At 44.0% G+C, this 27,422-nt stretch overlaps 1 protein-coding gene across 12 annotated transcripts in view; it reads right to left on the reverse strand.

Moving 5' to 3' along the window:
- Positions 1-27,422, reverse strand: part of PAN3 (PAN3 poly(A) specific ribonuclease subunit) — a 113,396-nt gene continuing 85,974 nt past the window's right edge. For 8 of the 12 annotated variants that reach the window (XM_023530693.1, XM_023530687.1, XM_023530685.1 and 5 more), the window contains 12 exons: positions 24,159-24,320; positions 23,811-23,927; positions 23,622-23,723; positions 21,239-21,349; positions 19,935-20,100; positions 18,786-18,876; positions 14,220-14,359; positions 11,689-11,818; positions 11,258-11,322; positions 5,279-5,417; positions 2,813-2,942; positions 1-1,879 (listed from right to left, as the gene is read on the reverse strand). In XM_023530693.1, the coding sequence (XP_023386461.1) occupies positions 1,716-1,879; positions 2,813-2,942; positions 5,279-5,417; positions 11,258-11,322; positions 11,689-11,818; positions 14,220-14,359; positions 18,786-18,876; positions 19,935-20,100; positions 21,239-21,349; positions 23,622-23,723; positions 23,811-23,927; positions 24,159-24,320 (1,517 nt within the window). In that variant the 3' untranslated portion in view covers positions 1-1,715. Of the gene's footprint in view, positions 2,943-5,278; positions 5,418-11,257; positions 11,323-11,688; positions 11,819-14,219; positions 14,360-18,785; positions 18,877-19,934; positions 20,101-21,238; positions 21,350-23,621; positions 23,724-23,810; positions 23,928-24,158; positions 24,321-27,422 lie in introns of all 12 variants that reach the window. The other 4 variants (XM_023530688.1, XM_023530691.1, XM_023530694.1 and 1 more) reach the window with 4 other exon arrangements.

The raw sequence follows: 27,422 nt of genomic DNA on the forward strand, positions 1-27,422 counted from the left end.
CAGCTTCTCTCTGTAATTCTTTATTAAAAATATTGCTGTACACATAGAGACTGAAAACAGGATTAAAGATGAATAACCCATATTGGGATCATGACGTCAGAACTTAACATACTGGTGTTTTTTAGGGAAGTTTTCGTGACATCCAAATCACAGAACCAAGGTCAAAAGCAAAATACAAAGGTACCCTCAAAAATATTTACAATGAAGTAAATACAGCAACTGAACTCAGAACAGGTACAAAAAATTGAAGTGACCAACGCTACATGATTTCAAGGGCTGTCCCTTCTGTGCTTTTCTGTCATGACAGGAAGGTACGGGAAGTTTACATCCTTAATTCGACTACTCTCAGATATCAAAACCTTCCTATGAATTAAAAAGACTAACTTTCAGACAACCTCTGACATGGAATTACACTATGGAAAAGAGGGCTCCCCAAAAAACACCCCGGCAGAACCAAGAGTTCTACTGAAAACCATTCCCAATACAAACTAAATGAAAAATAAATATAAAACAAAGCTTAAAAAAATATGTATTACCTGACACCAATTGTTTTCTGGCTGACAATATTTACCCATGAAAACTATCAGCTGTCTACCTTTTATATCCAACCAAGTCCTGAGGTTACTAGGGGCTGAAGCGAACTAGCATTTTTGACGCAAACGTCCCGGGTGTGTGACTGGGTCTGCCTTGCACAGGGCGGTTTGCTGGTCTGTACAGGAGGAGATTCGAGCCCTGTTTTACCCCTGACCTTTTTGAGCTTTCACAAAACATTGGTCCCCAAATTAAATTTTCAAAAAGTTCCCAGGCCCCAAAACTAAAATAGATGATCCCCTTTCATTTTCAAAGAAAACAATATTGGAAAAAATCTCCAGCCCGCTTATAAATTAAGCATTTCATATTTCTTCTAGAATACAAGTAGTTCTTTTTTGTACAAAAGAATTACAATATGATTTGTCAAAAAACATATAAAAAGACAGCTGCTCTTCCTCAAATACATGAGCTAATGATAAAAGACTTTTGCACGTCAAAGTCTCCAAGTTCTTGTTCCTTTTGCATAAAAAGAACAATATGGTGGCAAATGTTAATTATCCCTTGAATAGTGAACATTATGTTCTTTTAAAATCCATCCAGATCAAATGCGATAATTGATTTCCTTTTTAACTCAACCACGGATGCTCCCGCACGGATTCGAGCACACCTGTTAACACACGGACGGCGCGCCCCTAGTCTTCAGAGCTGTCAGCCGAAGAGAGGTGCTTTTTCTTGACGCGAATCTCAAGGCAGAGAAGATCACTTTAAAGCTTATAAAAAGTGGACAGAGAAATAGTAAAAACTTCTCTGAAAGCTACAAATATGTGTAATTTTAAGACTGGAGACCGTGACATTGGCTACGAGCGTCTGGACGCCTTCCTGACCTTGGACTGTCCACGCCGTCGTGACAGCTGCGTGGTGAGCACCCAGGGCTAGTGAAACATTCAGTGCTGGGAAAGGAGAGAATCTTCGTTACTGCTTTGTAAGAAAGAAAATTCCTGTGTGTTTGGCAGTCTTCAGTATCAAAGTACAGGGTATTTCGTTAACTAGAAATTCCACGAACACCCAAGTTTGGCGACAACTGCACGTCCGAATGCTAAGAAAGTTCGGAGGAGGAAAACTCCAAACTTTTGAGATTGACTTATTCAGGAACGTCCCGCACGGTTAGGTTATTATCAAAAGTTCTATGACTTTGGGCTAAGCAGCGACTGCGAAGGCACAGCAGATGGTTGTCCCCGGGTTCGGGCTGTCCAGGTCCGGAAAGCTCTCGGTGCCAGCCCACTGCCGGGTTCGGTTCGGCCTCTGAACAGGGTCTCTGCGGAATCCAGTGTAAAGAACCATAACAAGGCTGTGGGTCAAAGAACAGAGCTTCATACAGAAAAGCGAACTGGAAACACGCGAAAGCCACATAGTCCTGAACTGCGGGCCTGTAACACAATTTCTTAATTTTTTTTTCTATTTCCAAAAAAAAAAAAAAAAAAAAAAATCACATAAAACGTGAGTGTATCTGACTAGCAGAAAAACACTTTCAAAAAAAAGGCTCTGGCTGAATTTGGAGCAGAGAGCTCGAGGTGCCCCTTCAATTACCGTTTATCCAATTTTTAGTCAGAAAGGGTTTCGATCAAGTAACAGGGGAACTCACATCCGACAATTCACTGATCTTTCTCCTGTGTGTTCTCACAAACGAAACGAAACGAAAACCCCAAGTCTCAACCTGCACGACGGCGGCACCCGGAGCTCGCGTACAGCACGCCCAGGAGCGGCAGACACGACGTCGTGCTCCCGTGACGCCGTCTGCCTGGCCTGGCCCCGCGCTCGGGCAACCCGTGCCACCCTCGGGGACAGACATGCCGCCGGAATCGTTCCTCAAAACGTCCTTGCACAACAGATTCCTTTAGTAAGTATACAACGTGGCGAAAGTTCAAAGATCAGAAAAAAGTCTTTAAAAAATTAAAATTAGTGCATATACAAGTGGAAAAAAGAAAAGCTGGAACGTCATTCACCTAACGGTGCGCCTTACTCTAAAATAAACTCTGCGCAGACGTGGCCCCAGCGGCAGCCGCGGCTCCAGGATGCGTGCGACACTCCCGCCTTCGAGCGACAGGGGGCCCGGCAGACGCGCCCGCAGCTCTGCCCGTCCGCCGTCTGCTTCCCAGGGTGAAATGAGGTGACGAACGCGGTCGGCTGGAGCGCGACCCGCTGCTGGCCAGGCTCCCCGGCCGCGTCCCGCGTGTCGTCCCGCGTGTCGTCCCGCGTGTCGCCAGCGAGTACTACAACTGACCGTTGGCAGCTGCGATCAGCTCCTGGAAAGTGTTTTCGAAGCAGCGCTTGAGGTCACTGTACGTCACCACGAGCACGCTCTTCTCGTCTCTGGAGGTGAGGCTGATTTTTTCCGGCACGCCAGCGTCCAGCTGAAACGGAGAGAGGCACAGAATGAAGTCCCCCGAAACGATCCACGGCGTTCGCCACCTTCCCTTCTGGGGCTGCGTGAACATTTTACATCCCTAATTAGCGCGCGCACGCGAGGCGACTCACGTGCTTGTCTTTCCTTTTCCCTTGAGTCAAATATAACGTTTACTAGACAGGCGGATACAACTAAAGGGCGCCAACAGAGAGAAGCGACTATGTTGGCCGCGTCAAACGAAACTCAAAACGCGCTCAGACCCCGCCCCAGGGGACAGCCCTCCCGGCTTCCCCGAGGGCCCCGAGGCAGCCGGGCTGCCAACCACACGCTGCCCCGACCCCTTCGCGCGCTCCACACTTGTTTGCGTTCCATTCCGCCCGGTCCGCACTCAGGTTCATCGCTTCCCCAACACCGCCCAATTATTTTTGTATCACGAATTACAATGCAATGAACACATTCATCTACTTATTGTTTTTCTTCTACAGAATTACCTCCTCAGGACAAAGACTTATTTACAGGTTAGTCCATACAGCCAGCTGCTGACCGAAGGGTGCCAGAGGGCAGCTGGAGAGTGGGACCAGCTGGGGTGTGGGCCCCAGCCGGGGAGCGGGACCAGCTCGGGTGTGGGACCGGCCGGGGTGTGGGACCGGCCGGGGTGTGGGGACCGGCCGGGGAGCAGGACCGGCTGGATGTGGCAGTAAGATTTTAACGAGGTCTTTACAAAGCATAAATACTAATCCTTACTCTGTCAAATAACTTAATAATGGTTTTCACTTTATTTTGGTTATTTTCAATGTGCCTTTTTCCTTCTTTTTTTATTCATTCATTAAAATGTTTAAAACTAATTCTGAAGACTCAAACTTTCAAATCATTTTACCAGTTAATTTCAGTCATTTCTATCAAAGTAAGCTATGTAAAACTTTAATTTACATATCATCGGTAAGGCCATCCAACCTTTTTAATTACCCTTTCAAATTCAGAAAACAGTCACACTTTCAGATTTGAAATCAATTTCATTTACTACTAGTTATAGGATAAAATAAATTTTCTTTAAATTTTCAATTACCCAGAATCATTACAAAAATCCTTGCTAAGACATCTGCCACAGCGCACACCATTGGGCCCACCCGTCCGCGCATCACCCGTGACGCGCGCTGTGGTCACTGAGTCTCTGATGCTATGCATAAGATTTCCTAAGATCTGACAGAATTATTCTCTGCTCACTGCTCTCAAGAAAAATGTTTTTCCCTTAAGGGAAAAAGGCAAATGAATACATAAACCATACCGGATTAGTTCAACGGTACACACAGTTTGGTTCTGTCTGAATGTAGGTTACTGACGGTACTCTCTGAAGAGTTTTAAGGAAATTCAAACAAGGCAAAGTGCTGCTTAAAACAAAATGCCAGGACAGCTCCCCTGGACAGCTGCTTAGCACAGTTAGCAGTTCTAAATCACGGCCAGAGGGGGCCTGTCTCCCCTCGTGCTTGCACAGAGGGACAGTTTGCACCCGGGCATGGCCAGAGAAAATGCTTTAAAGTTCAGGGCCACACACAGCCTTCTGCCACATAGTCTTCTTAGCTGGCAGGCTATACGAAAACAGGCCACCGATCGGATCTGGCCCGTGGACCACAGTGTGCCGAAAGCGCTTCAGTCACAAACCTGTCCAAAGGCGAGGGTTTACCTCTGGACACCCATTCTAAGCGCCGTAACTCCACGAAATTCATAAGAAAAACGCATTTCTTCCTTCCTCCGTACACTGCATCTGCCCTTTTAAAAACACAGAGCTCGCCTCTCAAGCAAATTTATGACGTATTTTCATCTACTTAATTCATCTGACCGCCTAATTTACAACGCTGGGCCTGCGTTAGCAGCTCGAGCTTTTCATTTGCACGGCACCTGCTGGGTGCACACCTGGGGCCAGCAGTAAATGAGCTGGTAACATGCAGGACATTCAACATGGCTGACAGTGACTTAGAATTCAGCTTTTTCAAAACACTTGAGCACAGACTATTTTTCTGATTTTCCTACTCAATGTTTTATTCGATATAACAAAATGACATGTAAATAAAATACAGTATGAAGGGAGGAAAAGGCAGTCATTTTGTGACATTTATCACAATAAAAAGATCCACGATGAAAAATTCTAGTTATTCACGCAGGTGTTAAAAAAAAACAACCCTTCCAGTTCTAAAAATTAAGTAGATACACCTAGAAACTATTAATAAAATGTCTTGCAGGAAACAGCAGAGTACATCTTAACTTCTTAAGTCTCTTAGTATTTGTAGAGGATGCGACTCTACACACCGTAGATAGCATTATGATTTAAAAATCGATACAAATTACCTTGTTAAGACAAGAAATGATATGACTGAGATCAATCCAGGGAGCGCCCGCTTCAGTCACCTGATGAAAAAGATGATCCCTAAACAGTTTCAACAGGTAACGGTCTCCAGTCTCTGACCAGGTGGGATCCTTCTGAAACCTGGGAAGGTAACATTTCACCTCAGTAACTCGTCCGTATGCCGCATGGCCGTGTGCTTATTCTTCTCCAAAAAAAATAGAGGTTTTTGTGTTTTTGTGGGTTTTTGTGTTTTTTGTTTTTATCCCTAAGGGTTTTTATTTAATCCCAGAGGCTGCAAATTTTTATTTTTCACATTTTAATCCCAGATTGCCCAGAGTTATTTTTAAAAACTAATGTCACTTAACGTGAACGTATGTGCAGAGCAGTTTCTAACTCTCAAGGGCAAACACCCCTTATCCGACCAGACTCTCTAATCGCTTCCTTATGTGGGCCCTTACCATGAGAGAAAACGGGGAAGGGAGAAATGTGCTCAGATGGCTTTAGAGACAGGTTACAGGGAAGAGGTTTTCTTCCTCCCACCCTTAGGTTACAGAGTGGAAAGATGGTCAGGTGTGAGATCGACTTCACTGGTGAGAACGGAAAAACGTTTAGGCAACAAAGACGGGGCCGGTCTGGGTTCCCGCCACCATGTGACGTGAGAGCGGCTGCGAGGATCTGGAGCACGGACCAGATTCCCTGTCAGTGTTCAGTGATCTCTGCAATTTACGGTCTAATAGGAAAAACAGCAAATAACCAAAACGAGTCGGAATTGTATCTTTAAATAATGCTGTTAAGAAAAAGGAATCTGGCCCAGAGGAGAAACCTGCATTGGTCTGCGGAGGTAAGGAAGGCGGTCCCGGGAGCGGGCGCCTCTCAGAGCAGCAGGTTTGCACGGGGCAGAGCCTGGGGCAGGTGAGAAAGGGCGGTGTGGCTGGGGGAGGGGCTGGGGGACAACAGACAGGAGCAGAAGAGGCGAGCAAAGGGGGGGCCGAGAGTACGCCGAGGGCGGGGGACAGAGAAGCCAGGACGAAGAGAGAGGAGGATAAAACCAACAGAAAATAAACGCAGCTCCGAAGCAGGAGCGGAGAGGGCAGACCGCGCAGCCTCGGGCGGTCAGAACGCCAGGTCCGCGTCCTAGGAGCGGGTGGGGACGCCGCCCCGCGCAGACGCAGCATGTGTGCGCTTCGCAAAGACCACACCGGGCATTTCCAATTCAAGCTGCTTAACCACACCATCTCCCTCTATCCCCTTGCAAGTCCCCACTGAACGGACAGTCAGTGCCTTTGGAAAGGTACGCACACAGGGACAAGGGGAGCAGACCAGCAAGGGCACACGGGAAGGTGGAAGCAGAGGGGCGGCGCTGGGACTCTGCCGACCTGAGGGACTGAACTGCAGCGCCACACGGGGCGCGAGAAGGGGCGAGACCACAAGCCGCAGTCACGCCACGAGGCCCGCCACCCCGCGCCATCGGGCACCATGAAGGAGCTGGGGGACGGAGGCTGGAGCAACAGAAGGGACGAAGGGCTCTAGAGACAGCAGCAGCCATCTCTCATCCCCACCGCCACGTCTGCCTGGCAGAATCTGCCAGAAAGGGCACCGGAAACCTTTCCAGAGCGGGCGGACAGAGGCTCTCCAGGCGCCAGGACGCCGGGCCGGGCAGGAGAGGAGGCGAGGTGGCAGGCTGCTCGGCCAACGCTTCCCCCGCCTGGCTCCCCAAAGCGTGGCAGCAGGTTTACGCTCCAGGGAGAAGGCTAGCAGACTTTTTTCTGGAGATGCTGCCCAACAGAAATCCTGACAGGGAGTCTACCAAAAGCAAAAAAACCAATCACACCTGACAGTGTCCGGATCACTGCTTTAACAGGCATGCATCCTGCTTTGTCACAGCCCAGCCCCCAAAGAGAGCTTCCCATTAGCTTTTTAGGACCTCATTTTTAATACAAACCAACAGCCAAGGATCAGAAATCCTTTGGAGAATAAAACAAAACAAAACAAAGCAAATTCTTGTTTCCTATGAGATGGTGCAGGGAACAGAACAAAACCAAAAAGCAAAAATCTCTGACAGCCTCAGAGAAACGAAATTAGATGCTGTAAGAGAAAACACTGAAAGCAGAGCGTTCTTGAAAATTAAAAACGTAGCAGAAGTTCAAAAATTCAAAGGATTAGAAAAAAACCTTTAATTTTAGACAAAATCAGTTGAGATAGTAGCCTAGAAAGTAGAACAAAAAGATATGGCACAAAAAAACGATGAGAATATCAAATCAACTGCAAAGTCTAACATCTGAACAACAGGACTTCGCCAAAGACAGAAGCTGTCCAAGAAGCAACAACGAAGAACACACTTTCCCAAGATTAAAAGGGCCCACGTGTCAATTCATCGGAATGAACCAAAAAGCCACACCGAGGCACATCGGTATGAATTTCCGAACATCGGTGATAAAGACAAGACTCTAAAAGCATGGGGAGGGAGGGGAAGAATTTGGAAAGAAAATCGCTTTGAATCTGCCTGGAAGTTAAAAAGCAACAAAGAAACGCTTCAAATTTTGAACGGAACTATCATTAGTATTACTCCACTGTGTACTAGAGGTACTAGCTAACACAATCTTTAAAGAGAAATTAAAAGCATAGAAATTAAGGAGGAAATATAACTTCCAATATCTGAAGATAGGACCATATACCTGGAAACCCAAGAGAATCTACTGGGAAAACTAACCAAACAATACGGTAAAGGCAGGTTACAAAATTTACAGAAATCAACCATTTTCATATAGCAAGCAGTCTAAGAAGACAGATTGGGGTGCGGGGTGGGGTGGGGGGACTCCCATTTATAATGGCAACGAGAAAACATACCTAAGAATAAACTTGGTGTGCTCTGCCTACAAAGAACAACTTAAACACCGAGGAGACAAAAGCAGACGTCGACGAGTACGGTGACACACTTATCTTGGTTAAGATAACCTGACACCTAAAAACACAAATGCTCCTTAAGTTTATTAAGAAATCTAACATGTTGTCTTCTCTATAAAATGCCATCAGGTTTACCGATTTTTAACTGAAACAAGCTGACTCTAGAATTTATAAAGAAAATTTAAAAATTTTAGGACAAACAAGAAGATGGGAACGGTCAGTACTGGATTCTACCACGTCAGTCACTAAAACAGACACCGCCCTAAACCAGACAGGGAAACCAGACTACTCCATAAATAGCTTCTGGACCACAGGAAAGTCTTCCGGTAGAAAAACGCTGGAATCGTATCTTAGATTCCACATAAATTCCAAATACGTAAGAGATATTTTAACTTAAAAAAATAAAACTATATGTATTCTAGAAGAAACCATGAGGTAATTCCTTCACAAGCTTACACTGGAAAAGGCCTTCCTAACTTTCTAACTAGGACTCAAACCTAAACGCATGAAAGACGTTCCATCAGACTACATACATAAATGTCTACACGGGAAAACATTAAGCAGAGTCAAAAATAAAATGAAAAAAAAAAAAAAGTCACAAAGGGTAAATCTCTCTAGCTCGTCCTATACATCAAAAAGAAAAACAGACAATCCAACTAAAAATAAAAATGGGCAAAGGAAACGGACGGACAGGAAAAGAAGACACAAATGAGTCAAAACACAAAAAAGACAGGCAACACCTCATGAAGAACACGAACTCGCTGCACCTATCAGGCTGACAAAAATCCAGTCTGAGAAAAGGACTGTTGGCGAGAGGCACGCATGCACCACCCGTGGGAAACCGTCCCGCGACGGCCAGCGAATTACAGTGCCGTTTCCACCGAGCCGGCAATCACGACTGGGTTGTTCACGCACACACGACATCAAATGTGCTCAAGGCAGCCTGTTTATACCCAAGTGCCCATCCATAAGGAGCTGGAGAAACAGTGCATCCACAGCGTGCACCACACTGCATGGCCGCAGACTTCGGAACGCTTAGCACGGGGTTAAGAGCACCGACTCTGGGACCACGGAGCCTGGATTTGAATCCCAGCTCATACACTTACTAGCTATGGGATCCTGAACTTGATACGTAACCTTCCTATGCCTCAGTTCTCTGTCGAATGAGAATATGAGCATGACCTGTCCCACAGCGCTGTTAGAAGCATTAAGTTATGTCGTATTTGTAAACTACTGTGACTAGTGTCTGGCATATACTAAATGACTTCTAAAATACATCATTATGAGAAAAAAACAACATACAGAATACTGTATGGCTTACGATTTCTATATATCAAAACTGAGGGGGTGGGGGGCGTGGAAATAAGAAGATATAGTTGTAACTTGGGAAATACGTACAAGAAACTTGAAAAGGCTGGCGGGAGAAACCGGGAGATTAGAGATGTCAGGTGTGAGGGGTTCTGTTATCTTCACTGAGAACCCTTTTCTACTTCTTAAAAAATGTGTTTATATGTAATCTGCTGAAAAGGTTTAATTAACAAAAAGAACCTTCTGAAGACAATCTAGAATTTTATACCCAATCATACTATCAGTGAAGTGAGAAAGCAGAATAAAGATATTTTCAGATTGGCAAAGACTCAAAAAAACTCACCTTTCTCAGGAAGCTACAGGAGGATGTGCTCCATTAAATTAAAAAGAATAAACCAAGGAAAAAAGAAACAGGGTATCCAACGGAAGGGAGAGACCATGGAAACTCCCAGGGTTACAGTGAAGGGGGCTCCAGTTCTAAAGTGAGTGTGAGCAGACTTAAGGCACACGCAGCCCAGACAGGACAGAAGGACAGAGGCTCCAGGGCCAACTTCTCTACGGGGGAGGAAAAACAGGAACTGACAGGTTACCTATTTTTGACCACATGGAAAGGTGTTTTATAACTGACAGAGTTTGGAATGAACTGGCGGTAAAACTTTTTTCATTTGCTTAGTTTTCTCTGTAAGATAATTAACTCCTTGAAAACAAAGATTTAAAACAATACAAAAGAAACACAGTTATGACTTACATGGTGCAGCTATGAACAATATTTACCTTGTTATAATAATGCCCATGCTGAATAAAGACAACTCAAATTCTATGGGTTAACTGGTACATGTGTGTGTGCGTGCGTGTGTGTGTGCACATGTGCGTTTTCAGGTAAGGGAAGGCGTCTGAAAGATAAAACATCTTCCATGGGACAAAATCATGAGCTGAGTTAAATATTGGAAAATAATCAGGAAAAAGCACTATAAGCATACATTTTAGAATAAAGAGAAATGCCAGAAGATACAGCTAGTATCTGGCTCAACATGCTTTCTTCATTCACAAAAATTATTAAAGAAAACACCGAGTCTTTTAACTCTGAAGAAAGTAAGTGGACTTGAATTCTGTGGTCGAAACACTCCCACGCTGTGTACCATTGCCTGCCTCTCTTCGCACAGGTAACACTGCTGGCCCCACACTGTGGTCGCGGCATGCGGGAGCAGCTGCGGCGGCCCTGCCCGTCTCTGACGGTTATGCTGTCTCACACACAGCAGCTGCGCTTCTTTAACGTATGATCGACTTGAACTTACAAGCCAGGCCGAACTAAGTGGCAAATAATACAAAATGGTGACGCCTTTCCGATGCCACCAAATGCGACAGCTACAAAGGATGCGCTTTAACAGGACGTAAGAGGCAGGCGATGAGATACTCTGAAGTCTCTGATCTAAATCGACCGGACTTCGAAAAGGAGACAGGGCAAAGGCGGCTCTGACGCTCATGACATGTTCCCTCGGGAGCAGACCACAACGGAGATCCCTAACACAGTATGTTTTCTGTACATGCGTGCATGTGCGTGTACGCGTGTGTGTGCGTGTGTGAGATCAAGGACAAGCACGCCAAGGCTGTGATCATAAAACAGCATCCTACCCATAGGCTGAAGGTCACTGCACATGAGAAGTTTTCTCTTTTTCCAAATAAAACCAGTAAGAATAAGGTATACGCATTCTTATTATGCAAAATAGTGCCTTTGATTAAAAACATTGTAAAATACTGTAAATCCTTACTCCGGCCTCTCATTGATTGTTCCCAATTTTGCTAGAAGCCTAAACAGTCTTCCATTTTGAACCTCCTATAAAACATTTTAAAAAGAGAGAGAATATTAATGTTCCAGCTAACTGAATATAAAAGCAAAAGTTTATAAAAACTCGTATCCTGCACCAATATTACCTTTAAACAATAAATCCTAATATCCCCACCTTTCAGTTATACTTTTCAATGCAACATGACCGAGTCGGCCAACTGTTAATACTCAAGACTATGCGACTGGCCATTTTTAAGAATTATTAAAGTTAACGTACATTAAAAAAAAAACCATGAAATTAAACTACTGAACGTTACGCTTGGGCAAAAGGAAGTGTGAACGAGCTCAGCCACGTGCACACTGTGCTCACACGGTGGTGACTGCTGGGCGCCCCTCGCTAGCCGCGCACTCTACCTTCGCCAGGTCCTCCTCTATGACGTCGTTCCTCATCTGGGCAGCATCCAACTGAGTATAAAAGCGAGCACCGATCATGGGCATGATGTCATTGACACTTCGCATCCGGTTTTGGTCGGTCAACAGATACCTGGCCGAAAGAAAGACGGGTCAGCTGGACACTGAGCACGCGACTCAGAAAAGAACACGACCCACAGGCACACAGCGATCGCAGCCGCTGTCGTACTGTGCGCACGGTTCTGAAAGCATGTTTCATGCGAGTCAAGTTCACTTCCAAAGCCTAATAATTACATCTCTTTTCTCTAGAAAATCTCACGAGCCAACAGAGAAAACTTGGACATGACCCTTCTGCTACACTTTTGTCATTCTGAAACTGCGACAGGAACGCTGACCAGGGTCGCCTGCCGGCTCCCTGCTCAAACCCTCTCCACGACGTGGGAGGTGAACAGTGTCACACACTTCTGTGAAGAGGAGAAACGGGGGACGGTCGTGGGTGCAGAGATTTTTCCACTGCTCTGGATAAATCAAATGAGCTTCGGCTCTTTGGTAAGCTGTCTTCTGCTCTGGTAAGCTTCATTTAGGCTGTCATGGTACCTTCGTTCCTGAGAAATCTTCATGCACGAACACACATCGGAAGAGACCAATTCAACTTCCTCTACCGTTATAACTAAGGCAGAACAATATTACATGTTTCAAAGGGCCACCTTCCAGAACACGCTAGTTATTCATCATCTATTACTGCTTATTCCGTGACGTAAGCCATTTCCTAAGCATCATTAAAGCAGTCTCCCACCTTCTCTCTCTGCTTATAATTGGTCTTATTTTCTTCACAGGATTAGTCGTTATCCACAAACATCTTACTTCCTCACAGGTTTATTATCTCCTCCCCATGAAGGTGGAGGCTCCAGGAGATGGGGGATCGTGTTCAAAGCATCCTCAGCACCTGGCACATAGCAGGCGTTCTCTTGTTGAATAACTGAACGGTTACATTCATGTGCATAATCTACGTCTCGGCCATTCATCTGTAATTACTGACGTGTTTACCTCTAGCTCCTCGAACTTAAAGGTACTACAGGCTTCCTGACTTTGGCAGGTGCTTCACCTATCTTGGTTTTGTCATCTGTCTAATGGAGCTAATGACGGTAACTGATTTCCAGGGTTATTAGGAGAATCAAGTGAATTAATTCATCACATCAATCAGTTCGAAAGGGCCTGACACATGGTTTGTCGTCCTATAAATACCAGTCACAGATTAAGTATTAAACTGTAACCTTTTCATTTACTCCCTTTTTATTAAGGACTATTTCAAACATTTATACAAGTAGGGAACTGTATAATGAATCCCCAGGCACCCATCACCCAGTTTTATAAATTATTAGTGTATGGCCGCTGTCACATTTATGTCCTCTACTCTTCTAGACGGAAGAAACTTTGAAGAGTATAAGCTGAAATTATCCTGGGTGTTGTAAACTAAAGCTAAGAATCACTGCTGTGATAATATGTGAAACAAATATTTTCATTTCTACGAGAAATCACTTCATTTGATTATTAATGGGAATCGGGTAACTCTGGTTCCCAGGGCTGTGTCACAATCACGACACTCATGCTGGTGTCTGGCGTGTGACAAAGCACAGATGCGCGGCCCCGCCCTTCCTGCCTCTGTCCCACCCCCCCGGGCTGGGCCGAACAGAAAGCGGACTGTCCTGGCTACACGGAAGGCCAGAAGGGACAGCTGGAAGCTTCACACAGACTGAGCAGGATCAGTGAGCTCTAACTGCTTCCAGAACGTAACAGGAAAACTCTCAACCTTCCTAATCTCTGTCCTCTACAACCGCTTACAGTGAAGGTCCCTGTGTCCACCCTCTGGAATTCCCCAGGGTTAAGTTTTAGAGGGATGGAGGCCGGAGAAGTCCTCCTGTGGTGACGGGAGGCCACGGTGGGTTTCTCTTGAGCTAAGACCCTTTCAGACCTGTCCTTGAGGACCTCGGGGCTTGGCGGGGCTGGAGCAGAAGCATGGGGCCCACGCAGGTGCCTTCTGGAACGGCTGCCAGCGGGCCGTCAGGGTGACGTGTGACAACTTCTGCACAGGTACTGGCGCCCTCCAGCGCAGCAGCGTCTGACAGAGCTCTCTGAAGTGACGGAAGTGTTCTCGGACGCTGTCCGCAAGCCACGTGCGGCTTCTGAGCCCTTGCAATGTGGCAGTGTGGCTGACGGACTAGGTAATTAATTCTATGTAATTTTAATTAGTTTCAGCTCAAACGGTCCTATGTGGCTAAGAGACACCGATGCAGCTTTAGAGGATGCCCTTCGGAAAATGTTCAAGACGTCGATGACGAAACACACCGGCTTATGAATTTGTTCCAAAAACTATACATTTAGCAGTAAAAATAAATTATGAGTTGTTTAATTGTGCTTTGCCTGATTTTGAACAGTAGGACTAAAATAAACAGAATCACTATTAAAAGGCCCTATGACAAGCTATCTTATTTCACGCGCTCATTATATACATTTAATCATATAGTAAAACTTACAAAATCAGATTCTTCAGGTCAGAGGAGTAGTTGATTGTCACCAGTTCCATGGCTTTCTGTAAATTCTCTCGCTGGATTCCTGCCAAAGAGTTGCAAGCCAAAGCCAACACAACTTTTCCTAACGATATCAGATCTGCTTGCTGACATGAAAGAATAAATATAACTTTTAATTTTTATTTTATAGGTACAGACGTAACACACTGACACTATTGCCCGCAGGGCCCGGCACAGGCCTCGGCCCGAGCTCACGGGCCCCGACTCCCCAGCGGGCCGACTCCGAGCCCTCCGCCCACATCCCTGTGGTAGGTCCGCGGCCTCTATGGCACCCGGCGACTCGATGAAGGCCGCACCAGACCAGCGTGGAGAGAAGCCACTCCAAGCGATGCGAATGCCCAATACAGAGCTGCGGCCTCACAAACCTCTTTTAATTTTTATTTAAATAGAACTGATCTTATTATTATTACGAGAAACTGAGGACTGGTTACTATAGACTTCCTTTACTGTGATCATTACACCTGTGATATGCGCTTTTCTCATTTTCCATGATGCCTAAAACACAGTGCAGTTTGGAGAATTACTTGAAAAAAGTTACTCCATTATCTCAAACACGACATCAGCGGCCCCGACACTGGAGAATGTTCTAGAACACTGAGAACACTGAAACCCCCAGGACACGCCGTCCGTCAGGGCTGTGCAGGGGACCTCCTAGTCTGTGCCCACCTGGCCTCCTGTCTTTTTTTTTTTTTCCAAGATTTACCACTCTGAGGTTTTCCTTCTGAAGGATTTCCAGAAGACAGCGGGTTGGACTGAGGTCGGCTCTCATTACCTATTACAAACTGGATCCAGAAACAAAACGGTTGCCCCAAGGCCCTGCTTGGCAGGTGACTATTAATGAGCACGACCTGGGAGAACGGAACAGCTCAGAATCGAATGGAACTGTCTGAAGGACTTTCTGCAGAAAACGTCCATAATCTTCAAAAGCCCATGTCTTATCTGAATTGCTGCATACGCGTTCATTTACTGAACGCTGATTTGGTATAAGGAGTTTTCAAACCTAGCTACACATTAAAATTGTCCGAGGAGCTGAAGAAACACCAGAAAAAGTACCGCTGGCCATCCAGCCCCTCATCCCAGGCCTGGTGTTAGTCTGCGGTTAATTCGCGGGGTTGGTATTTTCCAGTTTCCACAAGAGATTCTGAAATGCGGCCAGGGTTGAAAATCTGTGCTTTGTGGAATGTTTGTAAACGGTGTATCTGTGAAATCACGTGAGTACTTCCAGGCAATCGCTAATGAAACTTTACCACTATATGGCTACCCTTCACGACATTCTACCCAAATAATGAAGTATGAGCAGGTCCAACTCCAGGACTAAAACAACATGGCAAAGTTCAAATCAGACATTTATCCCAAACTAGCATGTGTGGATCTGACACTTAGAACATGAGAGCCATACGGTCAGGGGAAAATCACTCTGCATCCATGAGGACAACAGATGCCTAGGGGTCCCATCAGGGAAACTTTCAAACTGCACGACAGGTGCAGGGCGGGAGGTGGCGTGCGAGGGGCAGACACTGCGGCCACCGCTTGCTTTCTGGAAGGCACTGCCACGAATGAACGCAAGGAGGGTGCCCTCCGTGCTCTCGAGATCAAGTAAAACATTCCAAGTTACATTAATGAAATCGTAAAAATGGTGGTCAAGAGAAATCAGTGCACGTAACCGCTAACTGGAAATTCCTACCGGCGCTGCGATCCGACGTCATCGGCAGAGCACACCGATGGCGGCACCCGTCAGACACCTGAGCGGTGTGCACCGGCACGCAGCCACCCAGGCCTTAAAACGGAGGGATTTTCAGTTCAGCGCCAACCTACACTGGTGCTGTAACTGAAACACCCCTATTATTCCCCATTATGAGACAGGAAAACAAAAGTCCAAGACAGCTGAAGGACTGAATGGGTTTAAAAAATAAGAACATCTAATTTGGGTACCACCCACCACCTTCCCAAAGCTGATTACAGGTGGGAATACCAACTTTTAAAAATAAAATAGACACTTCACATAATCCAGATCAAATTAGAACTGATCTTTAAAAAGAGGTCAATCAAGTCCCACTTAAGAGTGTTTAACATCGCAAAAACTCAGGCGCTCTCCTCGCTTCCCTGCTGAGGAATTTTCCATTTGTTATTTTGCTTCTTACCTCCAACTGGTTTTTTCCCCCCATTTGCTGAATTCTGGAGGTTTTCCCCCCAACTCATTTTCAGTTTCTTCCTCATTCTTGAGTTCTTGATTTTTCTGAGTCTATCTATGGCTCTACTTATGTCCATTTTACTGAAAGTCAGTCTCTATTCACGTGTCTGAAACAGACTATGAAAAATAGACTACAAGACACAACATGTTCCTTCTCCCGTGCCCGCTTCGTGACTCACAATCCCCCACCCCCACCCCGGATGGCACTATCTCCACTCTCTCCTTTATCCTGCTATTAGCTATATGGAAAATCTACCCCCACACATGTGCCCACCCCTGGAAAAGAAAGAAAGAGAAACCTGATCTATCTTTTACTGTTGAAAAATAAAGAGAAGGTGACAGTGGGCTGGAAGTAGCCTGCATTTATGAATGAAAGCGGCCGCTAGGTTACCAACCAGCCCCCTCTCCCCCCGGCCAAATGCCTGCTTAAAAGCTGTTTGTTTAGAACCCTGGGATTACTTTTTCTTATGAAGAATTTTTTTCAAGGTAACTACACAACCCATAACCAAAGTAATGTACATTTGCAGAGAAAAAATGGGAAACAATACTGCTGAGACAGAGAAAAAAAAATCAAACTAATTTTTCTCTTTTACTAGTAATTAAAATACAAAGGAACTCTTCACATAGAGAATAAAGATACTGTAAGGCTGTTTTTTAAGGTGGACATGAGGTTTCGAGATATTTGCAACAGAGGCTGATGGCACTGATTCTAAATAATGTCGAGTTTCTCTTCAAAAATTTAGTATTATTTACTTGGATATATGAAGAAGATCACTAGTATTTTAACAATCAATAATCAGTCACTTTTAACAGCACAAAGATTATAAAAAAAACTGTCAGAGCCAATTAGTCAATAACTCTACGACAGAGATAAGAAGGGAAGTAGCTGGGAAACAAGCACCCTAGGTAAGAAAGGGGCAAATCTCCTCCGGCAGGAGCAGGTGCTGCTGGGAAAGCAGTCAGACCCCTGCCTGCAGTGCCCACCAGGTGGCGCTACCAACCAGGACAGCTTGGCTGAGGCAAGGACAGGTGGGCGCAAGCAGAGGGAGAGACGTGAAGCCTGCAGACCCATCTTGGCCATTGTAAATAATGCTACAAGGAGCACAGGGGTGCATCTATCTTTTCAAATTAAGTGTTTTTCCTTTTCTTTGGATAAATGCCCAGAAGCGAAACTGCTGGGTCATAGGATATATCCATTTTTTTCCTGAGGAATCTCCAGTTTTCCACAGGCGCGGCACCAGTTCGCAGTGCCACCAACAGCGCACGAAGCCCCCTTTTCTCCTCGTCCTCGCCAGCGCAGGCTGTTTGTTGACTTTTTGACAACAGCCACTCTGACTGGTGTGAGGTGACATCTCGCTGTGGTTTTGATTTGCATTTCCCTGATGATTAGTGATGCTGAACATCTTTTCATGTCTGCTGGCCATGTGAATGTCTTCTGAGAAATGTCTTTTCATATCCTCTGCCTATTTTTTGATCAAATTATTTAATTTTCTGTTATTGAGTTGGATGAGTTTTCTTAATATATTTTGGATATCAACCCCTTACTGAATATATCATTTGCGATTATATTCTCCCATTCAGTGGGTCGCCTTTTTTGTTTTATTGAAGGTTTCCTTTGCTGTACAGAAACTTTTTAGTTTGTTGTAGTCCCATGTGTTTATTTTTGTTTTTGTTTTCCTTTTCGAGGTGACGTGTCCAAAAAGGTAACACTTAACGTTCTTTGCAGAAACAGGTTCTTACTCTCCTACATCCCCGATAAATCAAAAAATAATAAATAGCTGAGAACACGATGGGGCCTAAAGCCACACTATTATTTTGAAATCAGATAGCCAAATTCTGATAATGTATAAGGAGTGAGTGAGGCTTTGATTAAGTAAAAGAAAAAATTATTTCGAAAATGGCAATACAACACTATTCCTTTGAAAATATTTAATATATTCAGATTGGTAGTGGGACAACTGTTCTAATAAAAGTAAACAGGCGTGACAGGTGTGTTTATAATATATTAAAGAAGTGAAAAAAGTAAAATCGCATTTAATCTAACTCATTCAGCTGACCAATGAATGTTTTAATCTCTGCTGAGAACAAATTTCCTAATCGCATAAACACATTTGCATCTGAACAGCTAGAATCTGACCCTGTCATCAATCCTATACATTCCAACTTGTTAGGGCTCCAGACACCTCACAGTGACTAAGAAATAATGTTCAAACTTTGCAGAGACCACCCAGACTGAAAACCCTGAAGTATTTTAAACAAAATTCGTCAAAAAAAAAAAAAAAGCCCTAAGTTATTAAGTAGTCATGTTAATTCTTACTCACCTGGTATTGAGCCATTAATGCCAACGGATTATTATTCTGACTGTTATCAAATGTTAAAACATCAAACACTCCAACACAATTTACTCGCAACCTTTAAAGACCAGAGAATTTAAAGAAAATAATTAACATGAGATTTTAAAATTATACAATAGTGGAAATTTAACATTTCCTAAATATCTGGAAGGACCTCAGAATGTTATCTACTCTAACCTCCTCTCCTACCCCCATATCATCTCTACAAACCACCATTTTAGAAATGAGGAAATTAAAGCTCGCAGATCTCAAGTGGCAGACCTGAGGTTACAAGTCAAGGACTGACTCAGACCTCTGACTGCCAGGCCAAGGGCCTTTCACGGCACCAAGCTGCTGCCCTGTTAGTCACTCACGAAAAGAATAAAGCTGCTTTATTCTTGGTAAGTTAGTCACTCCTGAAAGAGAACCAGGTAGCTTCCTAGCATTTGCTGAGGACGTGCTAGACATCGCTCAAAGCACTTGACACGTGCCGACTCATTCTACCCCCTCAACAGTCTCCTGAGACGGGTACCGCGCAAATGTGGGCAACGGAGATAATTAGTGTCTGACACGCAGGGTCACAGGGACAGTAACCAGCAGGGCCAGGGCGTGAACCCAGTCCCCCGCACTAGACCCTGTGGACCTTATGCTACGCGGCCCCAGACCGTTCTCAGAATCACAGCGACTCAAGCGGAACCACTAAGTCAAGGTCTGCGCACTTCGCTCTCTGCCAGCGGCTCTCAAAGCCGAGCCGAGCAGCAGCTGCGGCTTCCCCTGGGACTGGTTACGAATGCACATTCCCAGGCCCCACTCCGGATTCACCGCCTGAGAACTCAATCTGTGCTCAGTGAGCCACCAGGTAATTCTGAGTCACGCTAACCGCTGAGAAGCACAGTGGTACACAGAAAGTCATACTGACGCTACTTCTACGTCTCCCTAACCACGCACACCTCCCAAACCCTTAAAGATCCTTGGTGAATAACCAGGCGTTTTACTAAGGATTCAACATTTTTTTTAAACTTACAAATGAACTCATAGTCACAGCGGTTCTTCTGGATGGAATATATGAAAAGGCAGAATTAAAACAGATCATCATTAGATGCTCAGTGAAGAAGCCAAAACGCAAAATGCTAGTACCTCGTCTTGCCAGATATCAGGATCTTCGTTGGGTCCATGACGCGACAGGCCAAACCTGCCGTGTGAATGGTGCGCAACGCAGAACTCAGCTGGACGATATACGCCCAGATGAGCGACTCCGGCAACAAGCCCGCATGCTGTCTGGGCAGAGGTCCATCGTGCTGACCTATGAAGGGGGTGGGAAAGAAAAAAACAGGCATCCTCATTTAACTAATCAACCAAAAGATTAAAACATCCAAACCAAAATTAACAGACAAAATTTATTTATCTTCATGACGCGATTTGCCAATTTACACGTGTGTGTATATATATGTAAAATTCAAGTTTCATCTATTAGTAAGAATTTAAGATGAGCCCAAAACATCCTGTTCAGGAGATCCCACCTTTACGAGCCTGAACAGCGGAGCTCTCAATGAACCCCCCTCTTCCGTGACCATTGTAATTATTGAACAATAAAAATTTGAAGACTTTGTTTAATTGTGAACCAAGAATATATAAATTCTGATTAAAAACGGGAACTGCAGAGACTGTTCTTTGACTTAAAAGGGGGATGATCCAGCCTATGTCGCCATCCACGCACGTGAGGCCTGCTCGCCCTGCGGGCCGAGGGAAATGGAGGTGTCTACCGCCCTTTCTACAGAACACGCCTTCTCACTCCTCCGCTCACAGCCAGGCAGTTAGAGAGAACATCCGATTCGAGAGCACATAAGTGTAAAGCTCTGAATGTCACTCATGTGCAATGATGAAACACAAAAATACCCTGGTCCGCCGCGGGAAGCAGTCATCTTGATCCTATCAACTCTCATAATGCTTCCTGATACGATTTCCTGGGTTATTTTTAACCCTCAAATCTGAGCAGTCACATAAATCGAACCCAGGTTTTGTACAGTAGCCCCCTCATTTGTAGTTTCGCTTTCCATACTTTCTGGTACCTGTGGTCAACCGCAGTTCAAAAATACTAAATTGCCTCAACCATTGACATCGTCTGCTCCTGACATCCAGCCATCGACATCGTCATGGCTCGATGACCCAGGATCTCCCAAAGCAGATGACTCTCCTTCTCATGCATCTTCAGGTTGACAGCAGCCTAACGCTATGTCACAATGCCTACGTCATCCACTTCACCTCACCTGACCATGTAGGAACTGAATCATCTCACAGTATCATAAGAAGGGTCAGCATAATCAGATATTTTGAGAGACTACATTCACATAATTTTTATTACAGTATGTTGTTATATAATTGTTCTATTTTTATGGTTGTTGTTAATCTCTTTCTGTGCCTAATTTATAAATTAAACTTACCATAGCCATGTACGTATAGGGAAAAACAGTATATACAGGGTTCGTGACTATCCACTTTCGAGCATCCACTGGGGGTCCTGGAACGTATCCCCCGCGGATAAAGGGGGACCGCTGTATTTCAGAAAATAGAACCTTATAGATCCACGTGTTCATGTGGTTGTAAACAAACCTTTTGTGAATCGGGTCTAAAAGCAACACAGTTAAGTGGTTAATTGCGGAGATAATACACAGCAAACAGGCGCCGATGGCTTGAGATACAATTACCAAGAAAAAGCAAATACAAAATACAAAAACTGCTATCCCTCAAAACTGAACATGGAATCTGGAAAACTGTGTCAGATGACTCAAAAAGTGGCTCTAGTGATAAATGCCAAGAGAATGTCAAAGATGACTATGAAGAATTTAATGAAACTATTTAATAAATGTGACGGATTCGGTCTTAAAGTTACCCACATTTTCTCATTTTAAACTTCTTATCACAGCCTCTATGTGGTATGGTATTATTATTATTATTCCCGTTTTCTAAATTAGTGTATTTCTTATGCAATTTTTTGTGCAAAGTTAATAAATTAAATAGTATAAGGAAACAGGCTTTCATCTATGTCTGTATGAGTTTATACAAACACTGGCTATTTTTTTCTTTAATATTCACACAGAAAATAGGATTGCCTTGTATTAAAAGTTGCTGTAAAATATGTATAGCATGGTTTAGGAAAAGTGACTACCATTCAAACAATACTTTCAAATATTAGAAAAAAGACTGATTCCTGTGAAAATGTAATCATACATAAACAATCAGTCAACACCAAAAACAGAATAATTAAGATTTTTAAAAGCTGAAAAAGAATGCTATAAATCAACAAGGGGTCAATTTTTTCCCCCTAGGGGACATCTGGCAATGTCTGGAGACATTTTTGGTGTCCCAACTGGGGGAAGAAGGTGCTACTAGCATCTAGTGGGTAGAGGCCGGGACGCTGCTAAATACCCTGCAAGGCCCAGGACGGTCCCCACGAAAATAACTACACAGCCCCAAATGTCAACGAGGCTGAGGTTGAGAAACCCAGCTATAAATTACAGCCAACAGTCATTTCACAGGTGGGATTACTAAAATAACTTTGAACTACTACAGCTATACTCATCTGTAAAAGTCATACTCCATCTCTTTCAGCAAAATTATGTATGCATCTAGAGATGACACGGCAGAAAGAAAAAAGTGACCACACTGTATGACCAGATTTTCAACGTGAAACGGCCATGTAACCACAGTTCGCTTCTTTCAACCGTCAAAAGGCAAAGTCACGAGTAAACAGAAGTGGTATTTCTGTCCAGGATCAGTCCTTAAAGGAGTCAGCATCCAGAAGAAAGCATCGTGTGGACTCGAGAAACCTCTCTGGTTTCTCTCAGTATGTATTCAAGAAAAGCTTTACAGCATTAAAAGTCACGTAAAGAATGCAATGCATCTGTCCTGCCCCCAAACAAGAAAATGATACATGCCTTTCCCCTCCCCAAATACACAGATTAACAGATATCTCCAAATGAATTTACTTATACTCTGAGATGATTTACCCTCTAATAAACTTGTGTTAGACTGTAATTAAAATATTTTGGTTCTTTGCAATAACTGAACTATATCTCAATTCTTTAAACACGAGGAAGGGGCAAAAAAAGAAAATACTCTCCATTTAAATAAAAGTTACATGAAAATTTATCCTGAAGACTAATTCCTTTAGTGACATGAAAACTTTCCTTTATCAAAAGCATCTGTTTAGCGAAATAATTTCATAAATGATATATGGTCACACTGGACTCTGAGGAAGTCACTAAATTACATTCAGAAAATATAAAAAATAAGGGGAAATTGTTTATAATAAATTCAAAAATGCAATAGGATTTAGAATAAAATAAAATAAAGAGAACAATGGAAAAGGAAACCAAACCAAACCAAACCAAACCAAACCACCAAGACTAGAAAGAAATACACCAAGGGATTCACAATGGCTGTGTTTTGCGTGGTGAAGCTACAGGGGTTATTTTTCAATTTACGGAATTTTCCAAATTATCTCTATTCAGAAAGAATTATATTTTTAAAGAAAACAGTTCTTAAGAGGGTAAATCTTTTATCATATTATATTGTTTTTTAAATTTCGGATCCTACAGGAGTCTTTCGCAACCCATCTTCGCCTCGGTCTATGCACGTGATGCATTATTTCCTAACTGGTTACACACGCCCCACTTCTTTAAGGCGTGTCTTTTGAAAATGCGACAGGGTCTTTAAGCTGAATGACCACAGGGATGAGTTCGCATGTATTTCCAAATACAAAGCTGCTCTTCCACAGAGCAAAAACACTGATCAAAATACAGCTGGCTTGCATCTCTTTCTTACCCCACTTTCTCTTTGTGAAATAGGCGTCAGCGTTAGGGTCATTAAAGTGTCTGCTCATCAGAGTTTCTCCTCCAGCATGGAAATCATATGCAAACACAAGAGCTTAAAACAAAACACAAACACTCATTACTGCGATCCGGCTTCCAACAGCAAGGCCCACAAGCAGAAGGACAGTTACGAATTACTCACAAGGCTCTGCAAATGCTTTAGTGGTAAATACCTCACGCAAGGTTACAATATTTGAGTGCTGAATTTTTTTCCACATGTCGACCAATACCATGCACTTTGTGTTAACAAGACGAAAACCTGAAAAAGAAATATGTTTCCACTAAACTGTAAATGCCATCTCCTCCTTATTCCATAAGAAGTGTGAATAAAAAGCCACGTTATATACATCACTTACGAGATACTAATTTCCAAACGAAACCATACATTTATTTATTATCCTTTCAATTCATACATTAAATTTATTCAGGAATGTCTGAATAATCTTAGCCTCAATAATACGCTTCTAAGAGGATAATTTATCTTCCTTACCATGAATCCTCCGAAGGCAGTATGGCAGATCATCTTTGCTATTTACGGCTTTGTAGCAAGATGTAATGTATCCAAAATTACTTGATTTCTGTATCCGGTTGGGTGGTGGCAGTGGTTCTAGAGGGAACAGGCTATGGTAGCTGTCAACTTCTGTGGGGACTGCTAGAGTGATTCACAGGGAGATGACTTTTAACTTGCAGGCATGCATAAATCTCTCAGAGTAATACAAAAGAAATCAAATCTACAAACCACTGGTATCAAAACACACTTGTATCAAAGAACAGTGTCAACATTCATAACGATCCTATAAAACAAACTGGCTTCGCCATCAATAAAATAGTCATTATAAAACCAAAGAACAGTTAGATTTCATACACTCTAAAGTATGTCTTTTACAGCACGATAAAACAAACATTAGAAACAATTTATCACTTAGACATTAAACATTCCTGATTCTGATGCTGAATAAAATCAAGACAGATTTTGTTTCTCCAACATTTTATCTTGTATAAAACATATTTAGACAATGGCGCTAAGCTATGAATTCTTGTTTTGAAAGCATAAAGATATTCATTCAGTGAAAAAGTATAGTTTTAATCTCTAGCAAAATATAAAAGAAAAAAATTCTAAAATAACTTTACCGCCATGCCTGCCATGTTCCTCAAAGAAAGGAAAATTATGTTTAAGGAAATGCAATGCATTAGGATTTGCTCATGATACTCTGATAGGCATTAAAAACTGTTTAACTTGAATCCCAATTTGTTGTTTTTTATAAAAACTAGAAAGTTATATGGGAAAATGTCTTCAGTGGTTGGCTTCTCTACAGAGTACAGGCAATTTATTTCCCCTTCTTTATTGCTCCCTATTTTCTAGAAAAAACATGTATGAGTTTTACAACCCAAAAAGACAAGTAATTTTTTAATGCTTCAGATACAACCAACTGTATTTTCCAATCGGACAGCTTCCATTCATTCAATACCTTGATTGACTTAGGAACACCCAAGATATTTCGAGTGAAAAGCAGATGAGCGAACATGCAGGTTATGAACGGAAATCCTTCTAGAAAGGACCATGGCGGAACTTTCACAGTGACCGCTGGCTGGGAGGGTTCTGTCACCTCTTCTCTACACTATCCTGTGCTTGCCAAACTTTTACCACAGACGCGTTTAACACTAATCTTAAAACATGGCAATAAATCTTTAAAAAACAAAACTCACAAATATAATTGGTAATTTTTGACCTATAACCGTTGAGAAATCCAGGTGGAACCCAACTGGGAAAACTCTTGATTCCAGGAGACAGGTTCAAAAGGACCCCTCGAATACTCACACTCATTGCTCTTAGTTCTCGAAGCGACTGGAGAGAGGAGTCGCTAGTTCATAAATAAGTGGCTCTCCTGTGGAGCAAGGGAGGGGATGCAAACCCAGGCTCTGGTTCCACAGTCTTGTGCTTCTGACCCCTGGGGGGGGCGTTTTGGTCACAGCATAACAGCGATTGAGAGTAGCTTCTAACCAAGGTCAAGTGCCACATTCTACTGAAATGAAGGCGGTATAAGGGAACTAGACCCACAAGCGAATAGAGCTTAAGTTCTGCCCATTTATTATTGATTTGAATGATCAGCGTAATATCCACAAATGATAGATTTTGTTTCCCAGCTATTCCATAAGGGAAGTCATTAATTTCAAATTAGTAAAAATGTATCAAGTATCTACCACATGTTACTGAGCCCACAGTGATGAAATGTGGGTTCTTATCTAGAGGCTTCGAGATTCATATAAAATACAGTACGAGGCAAAATGGCTATTAAAAAAGCACAACCTGCCACGACACTGGTTCCCAACCTTTCGCTCCCTGGGGACCTCCTAGCGGTCCCGAAGCCCGTCTGCGGGCCCAGCCGGCATCTGGTTCCGCAGGTCTCACGTGGGGGCCAAGAACCACAACTCCGCCAAGCCCCAGGGGTGATGGAAAGGTGCGCTGGGGTCAGGACCTGCTTCTGAGAGCCACTACCCGTGGAGGCCCAGAGAAGGAGCCTCTCAAGGACATCAGGAAAGGTCTCCCGGAAGACCTGAGGCTGCTTTCTCTGAGCTCTGACGAGTGCGAGGCGCCATCCAAGAACAGTGACACCTCACGGGGTGACACGGGGAGCACGCATGTGGACCGCACAGGACGTGCAGGGGGTAGATGGAGCTGAGAGGCAAGTGGGGTTAAAGCGGAGGGCAATTTCAATGCCACACTAAGGACCTGGAATTCACTATGGCAAGCAGTGGACTCATGGCATCCGTGTGACGAAGAGATCGTGTGAGGGACATGAGCAACTAAAAACCTTAACTCTTAACTTGATCATCCCTGGGTCTACTTTGAAGCAGATCACGCTGAATTCCATACGCTGCGGGGGAAACTTATCATCCAAAGCAGCGGTCCCCAACCTTCCTGGCACTAGGGACCGGTGCTCCCATGAGAATCTGACGCCTGAGGACCTGAGGCGGAGCTGAGGCGGTGATGCTCACGCTGGGGAGCAGCTGCAGACGCAGATGGAGCTTCTCTCTCCGGCCCGCCGCTCCCCTCCTGCTGTGCGGCCCGGTTCCTGACAGGCCACGACCTTTGGCCTTCCTTGTTTCTCTTCCTTTTTCATACAGTTTTATTACATCTGTATGTACCCCTCAAAAGTTTATTGTGTACGTGCATGCTTATGCATGTATGTGCATATGAACATGTATTTGCAGAAATGTAAGTAAATATAAATTTTAGTGAACTTTACAAAAAGATATCGTGCTGTGCGTCGTGGCTTTTTTACTTAGTGTTCCATTACTAAGACCCTTCTGTAGCGCGGCAGGTCAGGGCACCTTCTCCACTGAACCCACTGCATCCTGTTCCACTGTCTGGCACGATCACGGCTACATCATCCCGTCCTTCAGATGGGCGCCGGGACTGACCGAGGTTTCTGCTACTGCGAACAGCAACATTAACAGATACTTGGCACACTTGCGGCTGAAGGTGTGCAGGCGTGTACCTACGTCCGGGAGCAGGACTGCTGGATCACGGGGTAGGTACAGATATGCGACTCCAGTTTTCCCAAGTGCTAACAGGTTCGCCGACTTATACCACCGACAGCAATGTAGTGGAGAGCCCGTGGGTCTCCACCCTAACAGTGTACATGGTCAGGCTTCAAAACAGGGTTCTATTTGTATTTCCCTAATCATCAGTGACCTTCAACATCTCTTCTTACATTTATGGATCATATAAATTTCCATTTTCTTGAAACGC

This window comes from Pteropus vampyrus, unplaced genomic scaffold, assembly GCF_000151845.1.
Source record: "Pteropus vampyrus isolate Shadow unplaced genomic scaffold, Pvam_2.0 Scaffold52, whole genome shotgun sequence".
Classification (NCBI taxonomy): domain Eukaryota; kingdom Metazoa; phylum Chordata; class Mammalia; order Chiroptera; family Pteropodidae; genus Pteropus; species Pteropus vampyrus.